This window comes from Amblyomma mixtum, chromosome 2 (assembly GCF_055824585.1).
Source record: "Amblyomma mixtum isolate Tamu chromosome 2, ASM5582458v1, whole genome shotgun sequence".
NCBI classification, from domain to species: Eukaryota; Metazoa; Arthropoda; class Arachnida; order Ixodida; family Ixodidae; genus Amblyomma; species Amblyomma mixtum.
Genome location: NC_143013.1, coordinates 282,186,325 through 282,205,765, shown reverse-complemented (window position 1 = coordinate 282,205,765; position 19,441 = coordinate 282,186,325). Strand labels below are relative to the sequence as shown.

Below are 19,441 nucleotides of genomic sequence, written 5' to 3'. Positions count from 1 at the left end.
AAGAAAGGCGGGAGCCAGGACGTTTAATCCCATTTAAATGAGGGAAATCGGCCGCACACGAAAATAATTTGAAGTTTTTTAGGATCAACTAAAGTGGCTGTTTGTGCTTGTTGGTCAGTGATCATGGTTAAAGATTGCAGCGCGAAAAGACAAGGACAAACGAAGAAGTGGACAGGACTGGCGCTGACGCTGTAGGATGCTCGGAACGTGTAGACCGAGTTCCCGCGGTAAAAAGACGAGATGAGATTCCTCGTTAGTGCACCTTTAATCGAGCTTCCGCTTTGTAAACTAGGTACAGCCAGACTAAACCCACGCCAATTTTTTTTTCATTTATACAATTCCAGTGTATTATACGGACATGTTATACCGTTAATGAGCAATGCACAGGTGTAGGGGCTCTGTCAACCCTGTCAGCATGTCTACCTTTTGCACCAATCAACCGAGACCGCTTTTGCGTTTAAATAATATTGTTCAAAAATAAAAAGTAACGAACAAATTGGCAGTACGTGAATGGCACATAACGTTGCCGTCCACATGCACGCGTTATGCCTAATCTGGGCTTAAATAGACGCTAAAGAGAACTGAACCCAATTTTGTTCTCAGTAAGAAACGCTTTTGTGGTATTTGAATGGCAACAAAAGGCGTATTTATTCATGACAAAATTTAACTTCCAAATTTTTCTTCCCCTAGATTCGAACTCGCAACGTCGAGACCGAACGGGACACCGGGATCGTCACCTAGGAGTGGACAGTGGCGTAGCCTGGCATCCGGTATCCGGGGTATTGCAAACTGTCTGGGCGTCACCACAGTGTTCTGCGGAAACGGTGAATGCTCTCAACGCCTGTATTCAGTTCCTATTGTCATTTATAGCTTATTTACGAGCTCTGTTTTCGGGTAGAGTAGCCTCCTTGCGATTAGAATACGGTAATCTACCGATACAAGTGACATACATATATCGTGATTCTCCCTTTAAAAGAAATCTGCAGCAATAACCCAAGGTATCGTTTTACCAATCACGGTAAAAAAAAAAAACCTCCTGTGAGAAAGTACAGATTGTAACTTTCAAGACATCTTTATTTTCCCATGCTTAGACGTCATCTAAGGACCTGTGGTACCTGTGGGACCTGTGGGACCTGTGGGACCTGCGGGACCTGCGGGACCTTCGGGACCTGCGGGACCTGCAGTACCTGCGGAACCTTCGCTGTCGTTGATTTCAGTCCCGTCTTTAGGAGTAGACAGCGGCGGGGTCTCCGTTGATGAAGCAGTCAGCTCATTTTCGGGTGTCTGCTTCGGTGGCTCCGCTGGCGGCTCAGCCGACCCAGGTCCTGGCGGGGGCGACGGCTGATGCTGCGTTGTCGGGGCTTGAGAAGGCGCCGATGGTCCCTCCGTGCTTTGACCCGTTTGAACTGTCACGGTGACGGCCTCAGTTCCAGCGACCTCGGGTGGCGGCGCTTCAGGCGCGGGCGATGGAACTTCGCCGGTTGGCTCTTGACCGGTGCCGTTCCCGTACGTCTTTACGGATTGGCGGGAGTGACAGAGTCCGCCAAAGCACACCCCGGTTTCTATTCTTCCAAACTGCAAGCATGAGGACACACACAAAGCAAATATTAGACAAGTGATGATAAGCAGCGGCACTATATTCGCGCCTTTGCGTTGAACGCAGCTTGACAAACTGCATACCATGTGTTTCAGGGAAGACTTTCCAAAAATTTCAAAAACGAGCTTTTTGGGGTAAAGTTATGGCTTTTGCGGCTAGCATTACCAGTCTTGGCGGACAGCAGATAACGGGTGAATCGTCTTAAGTACTGAGCTAGCTAATTAACTTTTAATAATTAACTTTTTAACTAGTGGGGTTAGGCACCTAGTTGTAATTAGAGGTTTGTAGCCGATCGTTTGTAATAGCCATATCAGATTTTAGAATTTCGAAAACGTGATTATCCTCGACGCTATGGCTCAACAGATTTTGTCTACATCGTGACAAAATATATGCGCTTTCGAAAAACATGGAGGCAAAACAACATTTCCAGCGCATGTAACTCGTCAAAAAAACCAGATTTTGTTGGTCAACAAGGACAATCGCGTTTTCTAAATTGTAAAAAAAATGATATGGCTGTTACTAACAACCGGCTCCAAATCTTTAATTACCACTACACGCCTAATTCTAGTAGTTAAAAAGTTTATTAAAAATAGTTACCTAGCTTAATACTTAAGACAATTTTCTGGCGTCCGCCAACAATGGTAATACAATGCCGCAAAAGCCATATTTTCACCCCAAAGACACAGGCTGAAACCGCAGATACTCTTCCGCGCATGCTCTCTCTAAGTTTATAATGCCATTTCAGCGATCCCTTTTTGGAGTGGGTGACGCTTAGCACTTCAGCTAAAATAAGACACTTAATTATCACATTCTGGGGACGCAGATCCCAGTCATAGCTGCTCGCATCAAGGTTGCAGCTGTCTTTTGATGGAAAACTCGAATAGCCAACATCATTTTAAAAGCACGCTTGATTGAACTACTGGAATGTTGTTCGACAAGTCAAAGAATACTGTGCACCCTTACGCACCCCTGCACCCGAAGGAGCTACAACACCCTTGCCCCCGTGCAGCTTTGAAGGGTCCATGGGTGTATTAAAGGTGCTAACGTGCTCAGCGCACCTTTTTCAAAAAGAAAAAAATGAGGATGTGGAAAGGGTGCAGCCATGAACGCTACACCTTTAAGGGTGCAAATTTTTTTACTTAGTAGTAACAGGCTTCAGCTATTGATCTACTAGTTATCGCGGCATACGTATTCGTAGACTATTCCTACGTTTTCTAAAACTCAATATTTGTTTCTCGCTGGCTACTGTTCCTCTCACAGACAATAAAGAGCCATTTCTGTGTTTAAACACTCGCTAGCAGGTTCGTGAATCCAGCCTCCGCTTTGAGCTAACATGTTGAGACGTTTCCCAGCAACGCTCAGCGCTGTCTCGGGCGCGGTATCGTGAATGAACTGAAGCTGTGTGCATTGCGTTTGCACACCGAGACGATTTTGATTCAGTGCGGGGTTTCTAAACGCTCTGGTACACACTGTCGGTTTAGCGATTACGAATAGAAGGCAGGGATGAAAGTGCAAGTCGAAAGCCTGCTATTGAAAGCTATAGCTAAAATTTTCACAAGAAAAAGAAAAAAAAAAGATTTCTGGCGGTTTCGCATTGCTAAGCACGGAATATTGAGGTGCACACCAACGCCACGTACATGAAAGCGATATTGAGGTTGTTGTTGTTGTGACTGAGAGAAGGATGAAAAGGAAATTGCACGGGCCTGCTTACTGGCTCGATCCGAGCCACCACCGCTGCCACGTGCAGACAGAGGAGAGTTAAAAGATCAGAGGAAAGAGAAAAAGATATTGAGGTGTCCGCTGACCCAGGGAGCTAGTTGTGCGCACTTCATTTCAAAGTCAACGGAGTCTACAATGAACGCCGGCGGCGTACTTGTTTTGTTTGGTTTTTGAGGAAAGGAAATGGCGCAGTAACTGTTATATCTTCATGGACACCCGAACCGCGCTCTACGGAAAGACATAAAGAAGGGTGTGAAAGAAGAAAGGAAGAAAGAGGAAAACGAAAATTGAAAATGCGTTTTTCAGGCAAGGGAATGGCGCAGTATCTGCCCCACATCTCGGTGGATACCTCAACAGCACCTTAAGGGAAGGGATAAAGGAGTGAATAAGAGGAGATATGTCACGTGGCTGCAACACCACCACCGCTACTCCACCTGACGGTCAAATTGTGGCACCGATGACCTTGTCTTGACTAGTCCAGGGAAGCGTTCGCTTTAAAATGAAAATAAATGCGTTGGAAATTGGGGGTGTTCATTTTGTCCAAAGCAACAATTATTTTTTGTTCAGGTCTCTGGTATAGCACTTCAATTAGCTGATTTTGTCGCCGTTGCTTTGAAAAGTATTGAAGCGATAATAATGCTTCTTTGTGCATTTCAGGCCTCGTGAACAGAACAACAAATCTGTAGGAAACGTTTGGAGAGAAGGTAAGTTCTGCCAAACAACCTGAAAAATTAGGCACTGATTCTTTTGTAACCAGCATGCTGCTGGCCAGTATGAAAGAAGTTCTTAGGCGTACTTTGGCACTATATTATATCGGCAAGAATATGCGGAAACCTTGTCGGTATCAACCTTTAACTAACATTTAGTCGCACTTGTTGTAAGTCAAGCTCTAACTAGTGAGTCTTGCCTACCTTGCTTGAAAAAATCTTGCAGAAAGAGTGCTATGTCTCAAAAAGGTGCGCATGCCCATGGTCGTCGTGAGATCACAATTATTTTCGTTCAGCTATATTATATTCTCATCATCCGCAGCCCTTACTAGCTGGTCTTAGCGATCGAACGTATCGCGGTGCCACAGCCAATATCGACTGAAGAAGAAATAGTTATTCCAAAACGTAGCGCTAACAAGACGCGGACGACACAAGCGTGGACGAGACAAGCATTAACTTGGTACTTTAATATAAAAAAGCTACCGCGTCGGATGGTGCTTTGAAGTTTTACGACAACCTTTAAAAAAAGCGCACTTTAGCAGTGATTAAGTTTGAGTAGGCGGTATTTCCTTTTAGTTTGTTTTTCCCCCCGGCACCGTGCTTTTATTATTTTCTTATTTTCCACGCGCTCTTCTTTTGATTGTGTCCTTCTTTTCGCATGCTCATCCACTGAGAGTGGCGATCGGCTCCTATATATTTGACGTGGTGACTTTCCTAAAATGAAGTTGCAAGTTAGCGCCTGTCCCGTCCGTATTTGTGTCATCCTTTTTTTTTTTGCGCTATGTTTTAAAAAAAGTGTTACCAACTAGCCCAAGCCAGGCTACTGTTGAAAAAAAAAAGAGAATTGGAATGAAATGGCTATATTATGCCAGTCCTAATAATCCGAGAACTCGCTGGATTCAGTCTCTTAGCTTATTTTTTCTTTACTGTTGAGGGCTTAGCTACAATAACGTAATGAATCACAGTACCCCCCTCCCCTCCTCCAAATGCAGAGAAACCCTGTGTCCCCATTGGATTGCTTACATCACAGTCAAGGCCATCTTTGTATCTGCCTTCGCTGTATTGGCCGTTGTCTTTCATGCACCAAAAATTGCAGTGCCTGTCTTCGGGCTGAAAAGAAAGGGGAAACATATGACAAAAAGGTCCAGTTATTCACAGTCGGCTACTATTGGAATGTATAAGAGTGATAATTCGGCCATGCTGTTCGTTTTTTTCTTGGTGTTGTTGTGCTGCACAGGCATGAAGATAGTGCACGCGTCGAATAGCAGCTAACATATTCAGTGTGATGGAAGAACTGAGTTGGTTAAAGTATCGCTTTTTTTTTCTAAGAGAAAGGTCGTTTTCGTAGTCTCCCAACAGCCTTACGTGAAAGGAAACTGACCACATTGCTTCCACTTCAACATTCTTTCTGATTTTTTGTTACCCGAGCACCATCATATTGTGTCGCATGGTGTATCGTTTTTATTTTGCCTTCTCAAACTTCGCGCGCTACTCAAAGAAAAATGTTGTTCTAGTCTTGCCAAATAGCTGCGCATCTTTTCTACTTCCATTCTCAAATCACATGCTGTGCACAGTAAACGGTTACATTGACTTCAGTAAGTCAAACCGTTAGTGATTGAAGGTTAATTTCAGGATAAAGCAGCCATCTACAACGTGGTTTAGAACACAGCGTGAGGAAGTGTGGTATCGATACTCAATTGACCGTGCCAAATGGTGGCTTCGAACTTCGATGCCAAAAAACAGAGCCGTGTCGCTTATGATGCGAACAATATCGAAGCCGACACCTCGAAAGTCATGCATGCTATTAGGTGCGTGTTCGCTGAGAACCCATTTTGGCGACCTCCACATTTCAGCGACAGGTTTCCGAAGAACTGGTGTGGTAGTCTGTTGTGGATGACTGCTTGGAGAATGAGCGAAACAAATCTGCTAAACAACGTAGGAAAGATTTTGCTTCAGGCCAGTTAGAAGAAAACTGCGACACAATAGATTGTCTGTTGGCGACGCGTGAGGATTCCTAATGCCCTTTTCCCCCCTTCACTGCCTTCCTGAAGTGCGTGGCAAGCGTCGGCTGAACTGGAGGACCGGCGGACCTTAGTGCTCCGAGAATCCGTGAGGAGAGACGTGAATAAATACATTGCTTTGCGGCCTCGCGGTCCAGTTGCCCGGTAAAGACACCAGATAATGGCATGTGATTGTCCTGTCATGCCTAGGGCCACATCCACAGGCTTTTGAAAGACTGGTTTGCGGGATAGTGCCGCATTCAATTTTTCCGTTTTCTGCGAGTGTAGGTCCCATACACTTGCAAGCCATATAGTACACCTTTAGTATTAGGCACAAGGAAACATGTCAGTTTGAAGAGTTATTTAGCAACGAAAAAGGTTGCATCGTACGTATCCGGCACCAACTGGATCGCGGATGAATACATGGGTGAAGGCACAGCTGCTTCTGCAATAGAGTAAAGACAGCCGCAGAAACCAGTTCCAAGCTTGCAGCAAAATGCTCGTGTGGAAGGTTACGATTATTCCGATGCTTCGTTTTGAAAACGCTGCAAGAATTTCGGAGCACGCACTCTGACTGCTCAGTCTCGCCTGAGAGGGATCAAAAACCGATTGCATGCAACTGACCTGTTGCAAAAAGTGTGCCAAGCCGTAAGAAGCATAGAATATATAATTTTTACCAACTTTGCGCCATGAGTCCACAAAGGGTCTCTATATACCGGGTGTCCCAGTTAAATGTAACCAAACTTTTAAAAGACACGAAGTGTCCTAGTCCAGTGAAACCAACTCAGGGTTGTTCATAGTCACGTGGCCTAGTCTTGAGTATTTTTTGCTCTTCAAGTACATTAATTAGTTGAGTTTAATTAGCTAACTTTTTAATTTCTGACTTCAGAAATAAAGTGTCAATGCAAAAGTTTTAGATCACCTCGAAAAACCGCTAGTAGTGCTGTTTCCGTCAAGTTACGATTTACGTAGCTTCATTTATTGGCCTTAAAAGAAAGTTGTCATGTGACCAGCTGCTCGCTCACTTCTCTGCCCCAATGTGCACTCAAAGTCTCATCGAGGAGAGGACTTCAGAAAAAATGAATTTTATTCTTTAAGGCGCGTCTTGGGACGTTGAAAAGGCACAGTTGTCATGTGGAAGCTTTTTCTTATTGTGCGGGTTATGGTTAAAGGCCGATAAAAGAACTACTTTAGGTAAATATTACTTTGCTGCAAATGTCTCAGTAAGCTGTTTCTCAAAGCGATCTACAACTTTTCCATTGACACTTTGTTCCTCAAGTCAATAATTAAAAAGTTAGTTAATTAAGCTTAACTAATTAGCCAACCTTGAAGAAGGAAAAAAATACTGCAGACTAGGTCACGCGACTCTAAACAACCCTCATTTGGTTTCAGATGGGTAGGGCATCCCGTGTTTTTTAAAAGCTTGGTTACATTTAGCTGGGACACCTGGTATACTGCTTAAAGGGACACTGAGGCAAACTCCATTCAACCACTGTTTTCAGTAAAAACTGATTCCCTGGCTTTGTCTGGCTGTGTTGACATCTTTCCCGCAGCAAACAGGCATTTATCGCCGTGAAAAATGGTCTCAAAATTATTCCCGCCGTTCTATGCAAACTCGTGACGACATCACCGAAAAGCGGCGGGTTGCCGCCGTCTGGAAGTGGATAGTTGTGAAGCGTAGCCTCTGAGATCTCTGCCCAAATATCGGTATTGAAGCACGCATTTCAGTTTCAGAAGCGGGCGGTGATGGCGACACTTGCATTTCACGTTTTTTTTTTCCGTTTTCCTGCTCTTTATTTTTCTAGTGGTCTCCTTGTGACTAAAATACTGTACCCTGTTGATATAGGCCAGCTTATATTTATCTTCACTGTCTCTTTAAGTAATTCTCAATGATCCACAGGATGCAAAGCTAATTCTTGTTCCTTTCTAATTTAAGTCTTTAAAACTGACATAAACAGTTTGAGAGTTCTCTTACGAAAAACAGCACTGAAAAACGTATAACATCCTCTCCACCAACTGAGCTTAGATTGGAATTAATTATTAGTGCAGAAAGACACACTAGATAAGACGACTTAATGAGAGGTTAAGAGAGCACTCAAAAGACGTTGAAAAGAAATCGAACAGCAATATGATTGACCACATTCGAACATGCAGCAATTGCACTCCCGCCCTTGATGACACCGCAGTGTTGCGTCGGTGGCAGACGCAACTAGGAAGGGAGGTAATAGAAGCTGATGAGATTGAACAAGCTGGTAGCACGTGTGTGAGCAATCCCTCAGTTTTGCTTTCAAAAAAAGAACTCAAATATCTTGCGCAGCAATAGCCCTGGAACCTTGCAACTCTTCTCTTGGGAAGCTGGGATATCAGTTGAATTTATATGTTCGTGTATGAAGTCTTTTTCCTTCACTTTGTTGGTAAGAGCAGCTGCTGTAACAAGGAAATTGATCTGTCAACAAAAAAACCGAGTTGTTAGTAAGCGCTCTGTCCTGTCAAGTTCGTTCTTTCCTGTGATGTCTTCCTGCGCAAAAAAAAAAAACAAAAACATTCCAGTACTGCACCAACTTGCCTGCAAAAACGTTCAAGGAAATGTTTAGATTAGCCGAAGCATCCGAACTTTTTTTTATGTTTTCTTGTACTACAAGTGCAAATAGGGTTCTCTCATGACGAATTTCTAGTTTTAGCCCGCGGTATTGGCCGGTAATAAGTAGCCAAATATGCATCACTGCTATTGGTTCGCTGAAGAATAGACACCAGAAGAAAGAGCCTTACAGGTCTTTCTGTTTCAGGACAGCCTCCCAGTGGATGAGGAGGAAGCGTAGGCAGGAAATAGGAGGAGACACCGGCGACCCCTGTAAAAAGAAATGATTTACCCTCTACTAGAACACTGTTAACAAGCACAGACGTGCTCCAGCGGATGCTACTGTGACCACGACACCGTGTCCACAAGAAAAGATTGTCTGCACGTGAGAAAATCGCGTCCTTAAAATTCTGCTTTCTGTTTTTTTTAGTGGTCTAGAACTAATGCCTCCACTCACCAATTTCGCCGACGTTTATCTGAAGCCTGCTTCACCTTGGAGCTACCTAGGTGGGCCACTTAGCTCAGGTGACCTCGTGACGTCATCACCATTTCCCCATTGGACATTAAGAAAACTGTACAGCGTAGCAAGTGGCAATTAACTTAATGATTGGCCGTGAGAGGTCGCCCGGAAAATGTAACCTGGGTCCATGGGCGTCCGGAGGGGGGGGGGCAAGGGGGGGCGGCTGCACCCCCCTGAAAAATCACTCACTCGAACCGTGAGTGATGGCCGCACGCCAGGGGCGGTGGTGCGCTCAGAAAAGCAGCCCCGCTTCGACGCTTGGTCACATCTGCGAAATGCCGCGTCCGGGCGCGCGTCGTTCCGCCGTTTTCAAACCACGCCACCGCCAGCTCTGCTGAAGGACGACCTGTTGCAGACATGCAGCGGCACCGGCGAGCATGTGTTTCGAGATGGGTGTCTGTTTCTTTGATCTCTAGAGAGATAGCGACACGGAGGCAGACAGTGCACAGGGCACAGGTGGTGGTAGTGGTTTATTTAAAAAAAAAATAAAAATAAAAAGTGAAGCAAAAGAGTGTTGCCGGCCGCGGCAATTGCTATCTAATATCTTAAGCACCCGAGCTGCAGCCGGCGGAAACGAAAGGGAAAGGGAGAGGATAGTGAGGAGAAGTATAGAGGGGAGCGACAGCGAGAAAGGACAGGGGAGAGCTTTGTACACTATTTACAAAATACAAAAGTAATCAAGTTCGCGCCGCTCGCGCGCTAAGAGGGCACAGGTCGCTCGCTAGAATCAGGATACGTTCGTACGCCGGCCACCGATGAATTCTTGAGGGGGGGAAGGACAAATCAGCCGTGTCCACCCCCGCTTTGTCGGGCTGCTCAGGGGCAAGCGGGCGACGAGTTGGCGCCGCCGCCGCTCGCTGTCTCCTCCGATCCACGGGAGAGCTCAGTGCGGTAGAAGCGCTGCTTTCAGAACCTTCGGCAAAGGGGATTAGCTGCTTTTGTTCACGGCGACGCAGTCTCCAGAGGCGCCCCCACACCAGCGTTCCTTGCGTCTTCTCCGAAAACCAGCGCCTTTGGTCAACGCAGCCCGATGGCGCCTGCCTGGCTCGCCTGTCACCTCTGGCTGGGCCTCAAATCACAACAGCGCCCATGTACTGTGCGTGTCAGTGCATGGTAAAGAGACCCAGGTGGTCGACATTATCCGAAACTCTGTACTACTCCGTCCCTTATAGCCTGAGTCGTTTTGGGGCTCTGAACCCCATAAAAGCACAAAAACAAATTTTCCGACCGAATTAGTTGCGGGTGTCCCTTCCCCTCGGAAGTCGCGCGGCCTTCCTTACACCCCAAAAGTGCGCATTCGTGGATATTGTGGCAAGTAAGCCCTTGCACATGTGCGCGCCTCTTTGTTTGTGCTTCGGTGTTTTTAGTGGCCGGTTGTCAACGAAGCTGAGAACAACCAAGACAGCGGACGAGAAAACGATGAGCGGCGAGTAGTGTGTGTGCAAATACTCGACTGTGCGGTTGCGCGAGCAAGATGGAGCGAGGTGTATGAAGCTGCGAGCGTGCATTTATCTTGTAGATAAGTTTTCGCTGCATATATAGTCATTTTTTGTTTTCAACGTACGCATTCAACCGTTTTTCCAATCAATGTGTATATATTTTTAACACTACCAACCCCGAGGAACTCCATAGCCAGCTTTGTCTCGCGCGGTCCCGAATGATGGATATTCGACGCTTCTTCAAGCGTCAGCGGTTGTCTGACGAAGCATTATCCAAATGCGCCCCTGCAGATTCTGGTGTGACATGTGACAACGGTGTAGCATTTGAACAGAGTGATGCAAGCTTTTATCACCGGACAGTAGCTGACGTCGTCGACTCCATGGAAGGGACTCTTTCAACAGTGAGTTCAGGTGATGCAGCAGGACGAGATGATTCCATTTCTCCTTTCTTGGGAATCAAGTCCGGATTTGACCAGAGCGATGCAACCTTTCATCACCGGACAGTAGCCGACGTCGTCGTCTCCATGGAAGGAACTCCACCAGCGAGCTCCGGTCACGCAGTAAGCCGAGACGATTCCCTTTCTGCTTGCTTGGGATCGAAGTCCGGAGACAACATCAAGAAAACAAATAACTTGCCTCAAGAATATGACTTAGGAGAGTTTCTAGGCAAAGCTAAACTCACTGGCATACCGGACTTTTTGAAGTTACGTCTTCTTACTAAGCCATGGTCGCCAAATGTTACATATGATTTTAAGAAAGATGTAACACCTGGAAAGAGGCCTTTTCGACATCAATGGCTGGGAGATTACGCCCCCTGGCTTGCGTACTCAGCGACAGCGAAAGGCGCCTTTTGTCGTTTTTGCGTCATTTTTCCTCCGCGTGTTCACCGGGGTACTCAAGGTAGTTTTATCGTGCGCGCTTTCAGTAACTACAGAAAAATGCACGAGGCGTGCAGGGATCACGTAAAATCCTAATGGCACCAGGAGGCAATGACGGCCTCACAGAACTTTATGGATGTGATGAAAGGCAAGCAGCTACCCGTTGTACAGCAGCTGAACAGAGCACTGCACGCGCAAGTTGAAAGGAACCGTGAGAAACTATTTCCAATAGTTTCCACCATTGTCTTTTGCGCGACGCATGACTTGCCGATTCGCGGCAAGCAGTCCGATAGTGGAGTCTTCAATGATCTGCTTGACTTTCGTGTAGAAGCTGGAGATACTCTACTTCAGGAGCACTTCGCTTCTTCTGCTGGCAATGCCAAGTACACTTCTGTCCGCGTCCAGAACGAGATCATCACAATCTGTGGCGACATCCTGAGAGAGCAGATAGTTACCGAAACTAACAAAGCGTTTGCTTTTTCCGTTCTTGCTGACGAAACTGCAGATATTTCAGGAAAAGAGCAGATGTCTATAGGCGTTCGCTTTATTGACAAGGCGGGAGTCGAAGTGTGCGTTCGAGAGCAGTTTTTGGGATTTGTAGAGCTGGAGTAATTAAACTCCGCTTGCATCGCCGCGGCAATCTTGAAGCTTTTGACGAATGTCGGGCTGATTCTTTCGAACCTCGTAGGACAGGGGTACGATGGATGCTCTACAATGGCTGGAAAAGAAGCTGGAGTGAACAAAATTATACAAAAACAGTTCCCGAAGGCACTATTTTTCCACTGTGCAAGTCACAAACTAAATCTCGTCATCAACGATTTGAACGGCGTCTCTGAAATTCGAAACACAATTGGGATAATCAAACAAACCATAAACTTCTTCCGCGAGAGCGTGCTCCGGAGAAAATTGGTGCCCAACATTCCGATGCTGTGTGAGACAAGATGGTCTGCAAAGTACAAGTCTATTAGGATCTTCTCTCAGCATTACGTGGCCATAGTCGAAGCACTCGAGCAGCTCGCGTCCACGGAATCATGCTCGAACGCTGCAACTAGACAACGAGCTCACATCCTCTACTGCGCAACAACAAGCTCATCTTTCATCGTCTGCTTGCATATTGTAGCGAAGTACAGCGCTCGGCTCGAACCAGTTACGAACATTCTGCAAGGTGTATCCATGGACTTCCATTCTGTGCATGACCACATCACTGAGCTACAACGTATTTTTCGCGGCCACCGGACAAACGCTGTAGAGGAGTTCTCTAACATCGTGAATGCAGCAAGGGAGGCAGCCAATCACTTAAATGTGGTGATATCTGTACCAAGACAAGTCTCTCGTCAGGCCCATCGAGACAACTACGGGATTCAGTCGCCAGAGGAATACTACCGTGTGGCAATATATGTGCCGTACTTGGACTCCCTCACTGCTTCTTTAGCTCGGCGCTTTTCTGAAAGCAATGAGAGGAGCTTCAAACTTCTCCAGCTGATTCCATCAAAAATGCAGCACTTGAGCCGTGTTGAGTTCGCTGTTCTCGCCGAAGAACTCCAGGTCTTTTACGGCATCGACAACTTCAAGGAAGAGGCCATCTCTTGGTACGAGATGTGGTGCAACAAAACTGGGGACCCATCAGAAATAACTTACTGCGAGCTTCTACATCAGGCCAAGACATTCTTCCCTGGTGTTGCAAAAGCCATTGAGGTGGCTCTGGCTTTGCCAGTTACTACCTGTACGGTCGAACGCTCCTTCAGTACAATGAGGAGAGTGAAAACGTGGCTACGCTCAACGATGACAAACGACAGACTGGACGGCCTTTGTATGATGAGTGTGCACCGAGAGCGTGTAATGAAGCACAGAAATGAATTTATCACCAGTGTCATCACGCAATTCGCCCAAAAAAATCCGAGGCGTCTACAGTTTCTGTTCAAGGAAGACTGACTGAGTGACTGTCGTTGCGTGTTTGTGAACATATTGTGCTGTGTGCTGGTCATCAATCCGGGTGTGTCGAGAACCCGTATGCAGCAAGGCTGAGCACTCTTCTCCACGAAGTGATAGTATCTTTTTGCATTTTTATCAATTTTAATTGTTTCTTCGTTGATAAACTCCAATGTATCTCTCCTAGTCTCGCTTTAATTTGCTGTTTGTAATTTTTCTTTCATGTGTGTATTTTACTTATTTATTTTATTTATATATAAATAAATAGATTTACTCCGCAAATAGTGCCTTTTTGCTACAAACATGCCCCCCCCCCCCTCCGGCGCCAACAACCAATGGGGCCCCCCCCTGCAAAAAATTCTGCGGACGCCCTTGCCTGGGTCACACAAGCCTCACCCTTGGCAGCACCTGTCATCACAGGGCTGTGGCGTATGCTTAACCGCTGCACCACTGCTTCAGCAGCGGTATGAGGACTCTCCGCGATCTACGAACGTAAAGATGAGAAGGACTAATTCTGCATATATGGGCACTGACCGATTAACGCTATAGGTTCATATCTTTAAAAAGACCGAACACTCACCAAAACTTAACGTGTGTCTAGATTATGACGAATATAAAAATATCGTGCCTCAGATTTTAAGAATTGAGTACTAAGATGTCGGGTAAACAACTATTTATAATTTTAATTCGGCATTGAAAGCCGCACAAAGAACCATCTTGAATTGAAACCCACCATTACTGGTGAATCCCACCACATGGCCACGTCTGGGTAAAATATCGCTGGTTTGTTTTAAGCGCAAAGCGTTTTTTTTTTTCAGTAGTGTTCGTCATGTTTCATTCTGGTTTACACACTCTCAGTGCACCCTTAGATGAAAAGCGGCGCTCTTTTCGCATCGTTGACCATGTGGTTTTGACTTTCGTCATTAGATGGCGCTACAGCGCTTGCATTTTTTGGGTGGCGAGGAAACCACGGTCCACAAATACTTTCGTCGGTGAGGCATACTTCTCTGTGTCGTAACAGCTTTGGGTGTGGAAACTAATATGCACGCTATTCTGCGCTAAGAATGTCTGATAACTGTCCGGCAGGTGAGATTTATGTTAAGTTTTGGCACAACAGCACTTTTGCCGACGTGCAATCGCCATCGCCCTCGCTAATTTGTACGGTCAAAGAACTGTTGCCTATGCCAGTGCTAAAATTTGTAACCAACTGCCAGCTAACTTAAAAACAGGTCATTTGTCAATCGCCGAAATAAAGAATTTTTTTTCGGAGCCAGCAATATTCGACTCCACTAGAAATGAGTGTTTCTCTTGGATGCATTCATTCTTTAACTTTTTGTTTGTTTTTTTGTGCTCCTAACTATTGTATAATTTCTTGAGTATTTCGCTTTTATTTGTATATAACTGTCGCATAACTGCTGTATAATACTGAGTTGTCTCGCTATAATATTTTTTTGCACTTCCTGCAAGGGCCCAAGTCTAGCCGAGAAGGCTAAGAGCCCAGATGATTCGCATGTATTTCTTTAATAACTGTTTGAATAAAATTGATTTTGATTTGATTTGAATCATGGTTTCAAGCATCGGAATACATAAGAACTGATGTATGCACTGTTTTGAGAAATTTTCAGTAAAAATAAACTACAGTGTTTCTAACAAAACCACTGCAGAATCCAGTGCCTCAGATAGCAAGCTTTGCGTTGTGCCGAAAAAAAAAAAAAAAAACTGGGTGCTTAAAGTTCAGTGTTCAGTTCCTTTAAAGGGAGGGTGAAATGGTTTTTGAATTTTCGAGGTTATTCGAGAACTCGAATCTATGAAGCTTCTTGCTAATGCGCGCAAAATAGTTTTGCGTTAACATTTACAATGGCGACGCAATCCCCGATTAAAAGCACAACGATTTTCAGGCTTCTCCTCACTGCGTTGGAGAAGTGCGGGGAAACTCGTTGTGACGTCATAACTGTCTACATATTAGATGTCCACTGCCTCCGTCTACATGCTGCCATGTGTCTTCCGATGCCGCCAAACAATGCTTCATGAGCTTCACCTTCGACGGCATTCTTTTTCATCCTTGAAACAACCGCTTCTTCGCTGGAAACTTAGCGCGGCCGCACGTGACGTCATCAGTGGGCCCTCTGCCTGTCGCTGTGCACTGCAGAGAAGCCTGAACACCGATGTTCCTTTAATCGGCGATTACATCACCGTTTTAAATCGTAGCGCAAAAAGATTTCGCATGCTTTACCTACAAGTTTCAAGCATTCGGATCGGCTAAAATCACGGAATTCTAAAAACTCTTCAGTTGCCCTTTAAGGCGATTTCACACCTCTCTGTTTGAAGCCTGCTTAATCTTGAAAGCCGAGCCTCGAACCAAAACCGAAGTGAAAACCGAAGTGCCCTTGCCCCTAATTCGCATTTGGCTTAGCTAGGCTACATCGGCCTTCATTTTCTTCATTGGTATTTTTAACTAAACTTGGTAGCCCTCAAACAAGCATGTCAGGCCGGACACAAAAGTATCTCCATCTATAACACCACAAAGGGGCTAGATTTCCTTTACAAGCATGCTGCAAGCTTCAGTGTATTTGTGACAGTTAAAGAAGGTGCTCATTAGCTAAATTCACGATGCAGAAGAGATCCACACGGTGGTGCAATCGTCTCATGCTGATGCATTTTGGAAACCTTCGTATTTTAATTGCTCAAAGTTCATTAGCACTTTTAGTATGTATCTTCAGTTTCTTGCTCGCAAGGAAACTTTTTATGGTTGCAATTTTCGGCTGAAATATGGCAATGTTCAGCCATAGAGTTTCTTACTACTACCTAGAGGGAAAGCTGGCGGCGCTGCACTTCAGCCAACATGGACGCTCAAAGCATCATGGGACGGTGAGCTACTTGTTGCGGCACAGTCGTAGTTTTTCGGGAACACAGAGTGGCAGTACTAAGGCGTTTCATTCCGAAAATGTAGTTCGTGTGTGCGCAGACGACTTTCGCGCGAACGCAGTGTGCAAAAGCCATAGTAGTGAAGACGCGACGACACACGACACCAATAAAAGGTTTTACTCTTCCGAAATGCCATTAAAAAATCTCTTAAAGTATCTAAACAACAACATTTTTTTTTAAAACATATTTACTTTTAAAAGTGCGCCTGTTAATTACGAAATATTAGTTTTTTTAGTGTTCATCACTTGGCCAATAGGAAAGCTAGTCATGTCTTATTTTAGGCAAACTTTGCACTTAAATGCTTTTCTGCTCGTTTGTTGCAATCATTAGACAAGATATTGAATGTTAGGACGTTTGTAGCTATCAAACAGCTTTATTTTTTTATTATTTTTTGGCCAAAAGTTACAGTTCCGCAACAAGTAGCTCACCGCCCCATGATGCTTTGAGCGCCCATGGTGGCTGAGGTGGTCACGTGGGGTCTCCATGCAAACTCCCATAGACGGCTTGCCAGCTTTCCCTCTAGGTAATAGTAAGAAACTCTATGTGTTCAGCGACTTGTTTTAATGCCTCTCTTTTTTCTTTCTGACGCCGTGTTCACTCAACGCGGATCATCATCATCATCATCATCAGCCTGACTACGCCCGCTGCATGGCAAAGACCTCTCCCATGTCTCTCCAATTAACCCTGTCCTTTGCCAGCTGCGGCCACCGTATCCCCGCAAACTTCTTAATCTCATCCGCCCACCTGACCTTCTGCCGCCGCCTTCTACGCTTGTCTTCTCTTGGAATCCACTCCGTCGCGCTTAAGGACCAGCGGTTATCTTGCTTTCGCATTACATGCCCTGCCCAAACCCACTTTTTCCTCTTGATTACGACTAAGATGTCTCTAACCCGCGTTTATTACCTCACCCACTCTGCCCGCTTCCGATCTGTTAATGTTACACCTATCATTTTGTTTTCCATAGCTCGGCACGTTGGCCTTGACTTAAGCTGAACCCTCTTCGTTAGCCTCCACGTTTCTACCCCGTAGACGAGTACCTACCGGTAAGATGCAGCTGTTGTATACATTTCTCTTGAGGGATATTGGTAAACTGCCATTCATGATCTGAGAGAACTGCCATATGCGCTCCGCCCACACACAATACACGAAAGTTTTCCCTTTCATATTACTTCAGTAGTGTGGGCCAACATTGCATATCCGAAACTCCGTGAGCAGGCGTACCTAATTCTGATAAAAAGGCCTTCGAGTCATCTTAGCATGCACTAAAAAGGTGCCCTAAAGTGCCAGATGAATTGCGTTTGCGTCTACACTTACCAAGGGCCAGTAGCGCTACAAGAGAAGCGTACGTTGTCATGTTGGTAAAGAACTTCTCGGTATGAAATTCGGTTCCCAAAGCATATTTATACCACTGCGTTATGCAGCGTCAGAATAGTATAGATTTGTGATATTTGTGAACTTGGTGACAGATTCTTTATTGTATCTATGCGCTCTAGGCAAGAAACTCGCCTGGAAGAACAATACACCATGGTGAAACTTGTTTTTGATGGATTTGCGTTACTTAGAAGTAGTGACATCTCAGCTTAACTTATTTTTCTTTCCGGAGACCTCTGGAATGTAAAAAAAAAAGTTCCTAGGAAAGATATTATAATGTGGGCGATTCTTACTTTCTGTGATTTGCGTTTTCTAACGAGAAAAAAAAAAGATGAAAACCGCAAAGCTTTACAGATGCCTCCTAGAATACTAGTACCACTACAAGCACAGACGCACGTATATACAGAAACGCGCAAATGTGCTTACAGGTGCGCCAGCTTTTATTGCTACTTTCATGCATATTACTTAAAGGTTGGCAGACATGTCCTTCCACGTCTTATAAAAACTGCACTTGATGATGAAAGTGATAACAATGCAAACAATGAGAGCGCACTTATGGTACCGTTCATTTCATCAGGCGCCAACTCGCCCCACATGCCGTTATTCTGAAGCACCGAAGCTCCTTCATTTCTCTTGCTTTCCATAACGTTAGGCTTGAATTCTAAGCTTTACGTAGCCGAGAAGCATAACGACACAGCTATCTTCGTATTAGGGAATGTTACTAAAAACAGCACTGACCGAGCTGCTGCTGTGTCTTGCGCTTCTTGGGCGCAGTCATCCTGTGAACATGTTGAAGGAACATGTTAAAGGATTTATGATACCCCCTTTTCGCACGAGGATTGAGAACAGACAGCGCAATATTTATCTTCTTTATTTTTGGAATCGCCATGTAAAAGCTTGGATTGGATTTTGTTATTGTTATTGCTGACAGGATCCAACTCATCGACAGCTTTTATGCTTGTCATCATCATCATCACCACCACCACCACCACCACCACCATCATCATCATCATCATACTACGCCCACTGCAGGGCAAAGGCCTCTCCCATGTCTCTCCAATTAACGCTGTCCTTTGCCAGCAGCGGCCACCGTATCCCCGCAAATCTCTTAATCTCATCCGCCCACCTGACTTTCTGCCGCAGCCTTCTACGCTTGGCTTCTCTCGGAATCCACTCCGTTACCCTTAAGGACCAGCGGTTATATTGCCTTCGCATTACATGCCCTGCCCAAGCCCATTTCTTCCTCTTGATTTCGACTAGGACGTCATTAACCTGGGTTTATTCCCTCACCCACTCCGCCCGCTTCCGATCTCTTAACGTTACATCCATATACTTTCTTTGTATAGCTCGCCGCGTTGTCCTTTGTCCTTAGCTTAAGCTGAACAATCTTCATTAGCCTCCAGGTCAACACGCAGCAAAGGCACCACTTACCACAAGGCACCACTTAAAATCTCGAAGTATAAATAGGCGGCAAATATCTAATAAAAATTCTTAATGCTGGATTGGTTTTTCTTCAGATTTGAGCTATTAGCGAAAATTTGCATCTGTAGTCTGGTGCTTTGTGAAATTCTGACCCTTCCAGGGAAACAAGTGTACGTAATAAAGGTCCGCTCAGATTAGCTCTGCAGACAACGCTGAATTATTGGAAGCAGCCCTCGCAGAGGCGGTGGCTCGTCAAAGTTCCACGCACGAGGAGGATGTGGTGTCGATATGTCCATATGCAATTTTTTCGCTTCAGAACAATGCACTTGACCTTTACCCGGCGCTACATGTGCATT

At 45.3% G+C, this 19,441-nt stretch overlaps 1 protein-coding gene across 2 annotated transcripts; it reads right to left on the bottom strand.

Moving 5' to 3' along the window:
- Window positions 1-1,053: 1,053 nt before the first annotated feature.
- LOC149364205 (uncharacterized) lies at window positions 1,054-17,736 on the bottom strand. 2 transcript variants are annotated; one of them, XM_089574185.1, is made up of 5 exons: window positions 17,607-17,638; window positions 15,406-15,522; window positions 8,793-8,872; window positions 5,047-5,133; window positions 1,054-1,575 (listed from the first exon to the last, which is right to left on the bottom strand). In XM_089574185.1, the coding sequence occupies exons 2-5, from the start codon at window positions 15,425-15,427 to the stop codon at window positions 1,099-1,101; spliced, it is 666 nt and encodes a 221-aa protein (XP_089430311.1). In that variant the 5' UTR covers window positions 15,428-15,522; window positions 17,607-17,638; the 3' UTR covers window positions 1,054-1,098. The 2 variants fall into 2 exon arrangements, with proteins under 2 accessions (XP_089430311.1, XP_089430310.1); XM_089574184.1 differs by lacking the exon at window positions 15,406-15,522 and having other exon boundaries at window positions 17,607-17,736.
- Between the last annotated feature and the right edge of the window lie 1,705 nt (window positions 17,737-19,441).